The sequence below is a fragment of the Lepeophtheirus salmonis genome, unplaced genomic scaffold, assembly GCF_016086655.4.
Source record: "Lepeophtheirus salmonis unplaced genomic scaffold, UVic_Lsal_1.4 unplaced_contig_7501_pilon, whole genome shotgun sequence".
In the NCBI taxonomy this organism is placed as follows: Eukaryota; Metazoa; Arthropoda; class Copepoda; order Siphonostomatoida; family Caligidae; genus Lepeophtheirus; species Lepeophtheirus salmonis.
Genome location: NW_027295903.1, coordinates 1 through 8,867, shown reverse-complemented (window position 1 = coordinate 8,867; position 8,867 = coordinate 1). Strand labels below are relative to the sequence as shown.

The window sequence follows — 8,867 nt, the reverse complement described above, 5'->3', positions numbered from 1 at the left end:
CCCTTGATATAAATCCATATACGGATCAATGTGTGTGTTAACTGCGCAAAATAAATCATCTCCTGGGTGATTGTTCCATTAGAATAAGAAAATTTACAAAGTAGCATTCCTGGCTATAACTCTCAAGGCTTCTCGTCTTAAATTGTTATGTCCCTTGAAAAGTATCCCGGACTAAAATAATCTCCTTTATCCTCATCAAAAGTTGTAGTCCAGCCACTTACTAAAGGAAATGATAAGTTTATTTTTGGTGTTCATATTTAATGTAATGATTTTACCTATAACTAAATCTTTATCTTTAATAATATTTTCATGAAGAGGCAAGCAAATAGGTGTAATATTTAGGGACGAATTGAACTCATATTCCAACTCAACTACCGCAAGATCAACTTTGTATAATGGGGTATTTATATAAAATGGCAGTATTTGCGTAAAGTTTGGATGAATTGATATTTTCTTGGCTTTTATAAATTGACCTTGATTTAAAGGGATGATCCAGCTCGGATCTGATTTAAAAATCAAATAAAAACAAAATTACTCATTATCTCTATGAAAAGTTTTGCAAACTTACTTTAATCTTATCATAAGGTCTTATTGTATTATTCACAGTCAAGCATTGTGCTGCTGTTAAAATGTGCCTCATGGTTATAAGAACACCTGAGCAAAGCAATTTGGATACCCCTTTGTGTGTTATATTAACTTGAACATGCCATGGCATTTGACCAGGCGGAACTATTGCTCTCTTTTCACCTTTAACAGGTGTGCATCCAGCAGCGTTCCCAAGGTGGTAGACACTCCACAATCTAGAAAAAATATGTAATATTATTCTCACAATCAATAAGGATCCATTATCTACTTACTTTTAGAAAAGTTATAGGCATGTGTAGTCCAGATGAAAAGAAGGATGATTAAATATTTCATGGTAAGTCAGAGAAAATTGGTATGATAGTTTAGCCTAGAGGTCTTTTACTTTTTATACTCTTTAAAGAATTTAAACAGGTGTTATCATCATGTATGTATGCTCAAATGTTATCCACCGGTATGCTAAAAAAAAAGAAAGAAATTTAATGTGGTGGCGTGTCAATTTGTTGAATGTTTTTGAGGAGAGCAGCTCAACTGTTATGACGTTTTATTAGATTTGCTGTGTGCATCCCTGAGAGTTGAAAAGGAAGTAAACACAAAATCTTACTCCATATTTAGTAAAAAAAAAAAGTTTGGCAGTAATTACTTCAAAAAGTCTATCCTAAGCTCTATTCGTAGTCCAACAAAGACTTTTGATCGTAACCATAATCATAAATTTTCAATCAATTTTTGTATTGCCAAGAATTGTTATAATAAATACATGTAAAATACATTATCATACTCTGTTTTTGACTAGGTTGAATGACTTACAGATGATCCAGTCCTGGACCATTTGTCTCCTAAAATTACATTGCTCTCAATAAAAGCATTGGAAGATTTGACTACATAAATCTTTGAAATGACAATATTATACCTATTGTCATCTCCTTTAAATATTGAAATCATATTAGTCTCTTAATTACAAAATTCTTATTACCAAGAATCGTAATCAATATTATGTATGTCTTCAAAAAACTATTCCTTTCGCATCATCAAGATCCAAAAAAAAAAAAAATGACAAACCAAACTGTTTAAATGTATAATTACGATGGAAATTTCCGAAGTTTGATTAAAGATGACATAAAAATGGTGCACAATTTAAAAAGAAAAAATTAAGTGAATTTGGTAACTTGTAGTCTTCCTTAATATAAAATAAAAAAATCCATATGTATAAAATATAATGCGTATATTATAGGTAGTTTAATTTTTAAATGTATTCATTCTAAAACTTTTGCATTAAATCTCTTGAGTTCTTTAATAGTACCTACAATTTCAATATTACTTTCTTTTCTTATGAAGAATTGTATCATGTTTTAAACAAATATTATGTATGTAACAAGAAAAAATAAATTTACCAATTAGATGTAATTGTTTAGGATTAAATAACATTAAATTTTACTATATGTAAATTTTCATTCCTTTTTGCCGATAATGAAGGAGAAAAAGTCTAGATTAATGGTCAGACGTCAAGAACTTTTTCAAAGGGCCTTTGTGATTTTGGAAGCCAAGCCTTTAGAAAATTCAAATTTTAAAACATAATAAAAGTTGTATTCACGATAATAATTTGAGGCTTTATTCAAAAATATAATTGAATCAAGTCCTGATTTTTAAATTTTATATCGGATATGAAGAAGAGGCATGTTGATAGTTTTCAAATCTTGTATAATCATATCTCTGTGGCGAAAAATTAAATTGTTTATTAATTCTGGTGATCATCAAAATTAATTGATTACTACGTCGATCACATAAATTTAGTCTCAAGGTCTGAATGAAAACAGTCATGGAATCAATAAATCAACAATGATAACGTTATCCATTCTTGATATATTAAAGCTCAGTAATAGGGATATTTTATACGCACAACTTAAATGTGTACTGATGAGTGAGGCTGCTACAAATTGTCGTCCAAGTTACCATCAATAAAACCTACATAGTACAATCAATTTAAGAAATTTACAATTGCATCCCATTTCGAAAAAAATTACCAAATACACCTTCTTTTTCCTCGCCCACACAACAAAGTGTCACGTGACAGAAAGGTCATGTATCGACATAGGAGGTGGCATAAATATTGCCATTGATAATTTAAAGAGTTTGGAAACTTAATAATAATGACGGTTAATCGTATAATAGTGTATAGTTGTAGCTATAAAGAACATTGCAAGAGCTAATATTGTTCCTCTACGTGTAAAACTAGATCGCATCAACTTTTTTTTATTTTAATGACAACTCCATTATTTCTAATAAATATTAAAAAGCATCTGAGGCTATGAATATGACCAATTATACTCAAAAGGTCATCACGAGTCTAATTAGAGTCACATTAATTCATGAATCGCTTTAAATTATAGCTAATATTCTTGAGTATCTCATACTATCCCTCGAATTTGAACATAAATCTCATAATAGAAAATATATGACTATAAACTATTTGGCCGTTAATATTTATTAAGTAAATAAATAAAAGGAAAATTTCTCAATAGCTTGATCTTAACTCAAGCGTCATTTTGAGTTGACTTACGACATATTTTACATGTAGAAGGTCTTCTCTTTATAGCAGTAATTCATTTTGTCCCCCAAAAATAAAATAACAGGTTGGTAATATTGACAAGGGTCTTAATTTAGATGTACCATATTTCTCACTCCCACTGTCTCACAGTACTTGATTTAACCAAAAAAATGGCCAAAACTCTTAATATTGTATTTATATTTGTTTTTTTGGGATACATCCTATAAAAATGAGTCAATATTTTATTGTTTTTAATGTACAGTTAAGGGTTTTTTATACATATGAGAATATACCTATAATATACTTTAATCGAGTTAATTTTTTAAGGCTATTCAGAACTTTGTACACAATTTTAAATGAAATATGGCAGTGCATCAGTTAAAGGTAACTATTTAAATGTAAATCGTCATATTATACTCGTATTGTAATAATGAATTAAATATATTTAAATTCCTTCCTTTGTGTGCACGAAAAAAAAACAAAAAAAAACAAACACTGATTTGAGTTAAATACATGATTAATAAAAAAATTTTGCTAAAGAAAAACAAGTGTGCACTAAAAAAAACAAAAAAAAAAAAAAGACAATGATTTGAGTTAAATACATGATGCTTAAAAAAACCCTGACATTTATATATTTGAATGAATTTATTCAATATGGGCGATATGTTGTATACTGACAATTACTTTTAAATATTTCATATGGTAAATATTAGTAAAATATTCATTGATTCATTGCTACCACTATCAATCTCAGTTTGTGTACCAACTTTAGTATTATCTTTTTATTATTGGCAGTATAATCTTTTATGCTATTGTCATAAGTTGTATTTGATTCATTATCACCTCCTTGATCCTTGACCCTCTACTTCTTCTTCCTCCTGGATAATGTTGGATAATGGGTGATTTCCTTGGGTCATGGAAACATACCTTTCCTACTGAGGCTATTCTGATAGTGAAGTCTATCAATTGCAAGGCTTCAAATTCCAGTGTGTCTACGCATATGTAAAGTACCTTACCGTAGTTAGATTTTGCAAGTTCTACCTTTACTTTAATCGGACGAATATTGCATAGGTGTGCTATAATGCGAGCAAGAACCTCGTCTCCAATGTTACTGGTCACCCGACAAACGAAACCCATCTCCAATTGGCGCAGACAGACCACGTACGTAGTCTGTGTCAAGTATTTTAATAACTTTATGCCATTCAATGATGGAAATATGGTCACCGTTCTTTTTTATAATGAAAATTTCGATCGTCTCTTTAGCAAAATCGGCTTCAAGAAACGCCTTTTGGTCCTACTTTCGTTTTATATTCTTTATTGTCCTAAGCAGGCATTTGAGGAATATAAATCCTCTTTGAAGGAGGGGTTTCAGTAGTTGGGCCATCTCCCCCTCGTTTCATAATGCTAGGGGCTTGCATTGAATCCTTCTTTTTTGTATCAGAATTTTTCTTGTTATTGGCCTCTTTCGAGTCCCTTTTGGATTCCTTCTTTATGACATTGTATTGGGGTCTAACCCTCTATCCCCAACTCGTTGTAGGTGATGGTTTCACATTTCATAACCATTTGTTGGGTTGATATTAGAATCCTCCTCCATATTTATACATAAAGTAATATATGTAGTTATATATAGAAAGGTTGAAGAATATTGAAATCTGAAAACTTCCGTTCAATATATAGTTATTTTATTACAATTAGTGGAAGACAAAGGAACAGCTAATACTTCTTGATTCTCGAATCAAAAAAGTATACACTAGGAAGAGAGGTGAATTAGATACAAGGTAGAAGGAGAAATGTAACAACAGGATGAAACATTTAACAACAACCATTTCTTCTATTCAAACATTTTTTTTTCTTTTTATTACAGTTTGTCTGCATAAATCAAATATATAAAAAATAGTCTAGTTAATAATAAAAATAAAAACAGAAATTTTTTCTATTTACAGTGATTCATAATTAATCTATAACATAAAATTACACTAAAAACTAAACATAATTCAATATGATATATATTAGTCATGAGACAATTAACTGTAATTGGAGAATTGGATATTTTTTTCTGGAATCGGAATCAGGGAAATAATGTTTATTTTACTATTCCAATTCTTATATATTACTGATGTTTAACCATTAATTTCTTTTCTTAGTTATTAAAAACAAATGCCCTTCTCCCTAAATTAAGAAATGCTTGCTTTTTATTATTAGAAAATTCAATACTTGAATTTTTTTTCTTTAAAACTATTAATATTTAAAGTAATATTTAATTTTTTAATTTTTTTGGAATGACTATGTACTTTTGAAATTTTTTTCCTAAAAATTTAATATTTCAAATAAAAAAAAAGTATATATTATAAATTCAATTTTCCAAAATTTTTTTTTGTAAGCTCTGGTGGGAATTTTCGAAAAATTTAATTGGATGCCTCCAAAAAGCTTCCCCCCCCCCCGAAATATATTCCTGTGGATGCCCTGATTGCAAAATCGTATTTTTGAACAATTATTTAAAATTTAAAAAAATCATCATCGGGAATTTTTACTTTAATTGCATCAGAATCAGCATTGGAATTGTTTTCAGAATCGTTCAATCACTTATATATATAATGATAAATAAAAAAATCTAGCCCATAATTAACTTCATGAGAGGTTGTGTAAAACTAAAAACAAACGTTTTGTTCTCTGGGCCAAATGCATACTCTGTCTTGTAAGAAAACAAGGAATCTTGTGTCTATACTGACTGACGCAACTTCATCTACAAATTTTTAACAAAATAGTTTTGAGCCTTATCACTTCTTCATATCATTTCCCCCCTCATATTCACAAAACACAAAATCCATCATCTGAACATTAGGTCTATTCACTGAAAAAGTGAATCTTCTTTTTAAAAATGGGGGTGTAATTAGTTTCTTCCATAGTTTTAGAATCATAATAATTGATGTGAACTGAATATTGAAACAACAAATATATTACGAGCATGTTCATTTAATTAAAGTCATGCTAAACTATGACATTTAATAAAATAAAATAAAAATTATTATGACGTCATTATCGTTACATTGAAATGGAAAACATTATTAAGAGAATGTTGCCTATTTGTTTCTGCATCCCCATAAAAAGTAAGATCACAAATAAAACTGAATATTTTTCTATAGTATTAAAGCTTACAGCCTAAAATTGTAAATATTTCGAGTTTGCAACAAGACACAGAAACAATAAAACATTTTTACAATCATGAAAACCCTTTAACATCAGTTTTATTCATCGAATTTCAATTTGGTGATTGTTTTAATGATGAAAAATGTATCAGAACGATAATAGTCCAGAATTACTATAATCTTAAATATTTCTGGAAACCTGACGACCCAGAACAAAACTGAGATCAGATATTTTGAACTCAAAGATAAATTATACTCTAGGTTTCATTTCATTGGTAGAAATTTGGCGTTCCCATCTATAATATATTTGATATAGAAGGTATTGGCATAATACATATGTTTATAAAAAGAGCGAATAATGTATTTGATATAAATGAAAGGTAATAACATATGCTTTTGTTCAAATGAGTTCAAGCAAAAAATACAAAATTAAGCGGTAATGTACTTCCCTGTGTTACTTCGACAAGAGGACAATATTTATGTCAAGTTTAATATAAATACAAGGTTAGATCATCATGTACTCAGGTGCCGATGTTTCTGTTCTTTTTCTTTTTATAGGTGTTCTGAACGTTGATTGGTTGAATTAGAATGAGCTATTGTTAAACTCCTAATAATTCCCAAAGCTCATTGACCAATAGTTGATAAAACTAAAAAAACAAAACTAATTTCAGGCTTTTTTCTTGTTTTTTTTTTTTTTTTTTTTAGGAAGATTGCATGATACAGTAAAGGTAACCCACAAAGTGCGAATTATCTTAAAAACATACAATATGCAAATTTACTGAGAGTTACAGTCACTTTTTTCGAAAATAAACTACAGTATGTCCAAAATTTAATGATGTGACCTTAGCCTTATTTGTTTGACCGGAAGGTTTCCGTAATAAGTAAAGCTTTTTATCAAATAATAAAAGGGAAATTTTTAAAGTTTAGATATGTTAAAATATCCAAGCTTAGAATTCCTAAAACCTTTTAGAACTAACTTATACGCGTTAAAACCCTCAATACTGGGATTGAAAAAGTCTAAAAACTCTTTTGTAATTTTGTAATTAAGAGACTAATATGATTTCAATATTTAAAGGAGATGACAATAGGTATAATATTGTCATTTCAAAGATTTATGTAGTCAAATCTTCCAATGCTTTTATTGAGAGCAATGTCATTTTAGGAGACAAATGGTCCAGGACTGGATCATCTGTAAGTCATTCAACCTAGTCAAAACAGAGTATGATAATGTATTTACATGTATTTATTATAACAATTCTTGGCAATACAAAATTGATTGAAAATTTATGATTATGGTTACGATCAAAAGTCTTTGTTGGACTACGAATAGAGCTTAGGATAGACTTTGAAGTAATTACTGCCAAACTTTTTACTAAATATGGAGTAAGATTTGTGTTTACTTCCTATTCAACTCTCTCAGGGATGCACACAGCAAATCTGTTATAAAACGTCATAACAGTTGAGCTGCTCTCCTCCAAAACATTCTACAAATTGACACGCCACCACATTAAATTTTCTCTTTCTTTTTTTTAGCATACCGGTGGATAACATTTTGAGCATACATACATGATGATAACACCTGTTTAAATTCTTTAAAGAGTATAAAAAGTAAAAGACCTCTAGGCTAAACTATCATACCAATTTTCTCTGACTTACCATGAAATATTTAATCATCCTTCTTTTCATCTGGACTACACATGCCTATAACTTTTCTAAAAGTAAGTAGATAATGGATCCTTATTGATTGTGAGAATAATATTACATATTTTTCTAGATTGTGGAGTGTCTACCACCTTGGGAACCGCTGGATGCACACCTGTTAAAGGTGAAAACAGAGCAATAGTTCCGCCTGGTCAAATGCCATGGCATGTTCAAGTTAATATAACACACAAAGGGGTATCCAAATTGCTTTGCTCAGGTGTTCTTATAACCATGAGGCACATTTTAACAGCAGCACAATGTTTGACTGTGAATAACACAATAAGACCTAATGATAAGATTAAAGTAAGTTTGCAAAACTTTTCATAGAGATAATGAGTAATTTTGTTTTTATTTGGATTTTTAAATCAGATCCGAGCTGGATCATCCCTTTTAAATCAAGGTCAATTTATAAAAGCCAAGAAAATATCAATTCATCCAAACTTTACGCAAATACTGCCATTTTATATAAATACCCCATTATACAAAGTTGATCTTGCGGTAGTTGAGTTGGAATATGAGTTCAATTCGTCCCTAAATATTACACCTATTTGCTTGCCTCTTCATGAAAATATTGTTAAAGATAAAGATTTAGTTATCGGTAAAATCATTACATTAAATATAAACACCAAAATAAACTTATCATTTCCTTTAGTAAGTGGCTGGACTACAACTTTTGATGAGGAAAATCTTGGAGGAGATTATTTTAGTCCGGGATACTTTTTTTCAAGGTACATAACAATTTAAGACGAGAAGCCTTGAGAGTTATAGCCAGGAATGCTACTCTTTGTAAATTTTCTTATTCTAATGGAACAATCACTCCAGGAGAGGATTTATTTTGCGCAGTTAACACACACATTGATCCGTATATGGATTTATATCAAGGGAGTGAGGAT

General features: G+C 29.7%; 1 protein-coding gene and 1 long non-coding RNA gene across 2 annotated transcripts; one reads left to right on the top strand and one right to left on the bottom strand.

Moving 5' to 3' along the window:
• Positions 1-549: 549 nt before the first annotated feature.
• LOC121131495 (uncharacterized) lies at positions 550-1,184 on the bottom strand. Its single transcript, XR_005869067.2, has 3 exons — positions 1,115-1,184; positions 858-1,041; positions 550-800 (listed from the first exon to the last, which is right to left on the bottom strand). It is a non-coding gene; the product is annotated as an uncharacterized lncRNA (long non-coding RNA).
• A 6,622-nt stretch (positions 1,185-7,806) lies between these two features.
• On the top strand, positions 7,807-8,860 carry LOC121131496 (clotting factor B; the record flags this gene model as incomplete). The annotated part of the gene is given in 4 exon segments (XM_040726921.2): positions 7,807-7,991; positions 8,048-8,277; positions 8,344-8,572; positions 8,627-8,860. Coding segments are annotated over 4 exon segments (612 nt in total). The 3' UTR covers positions 8,719-8,860.
• Positions 8,861-8,867: the final 7 nt, after the last annotated feature.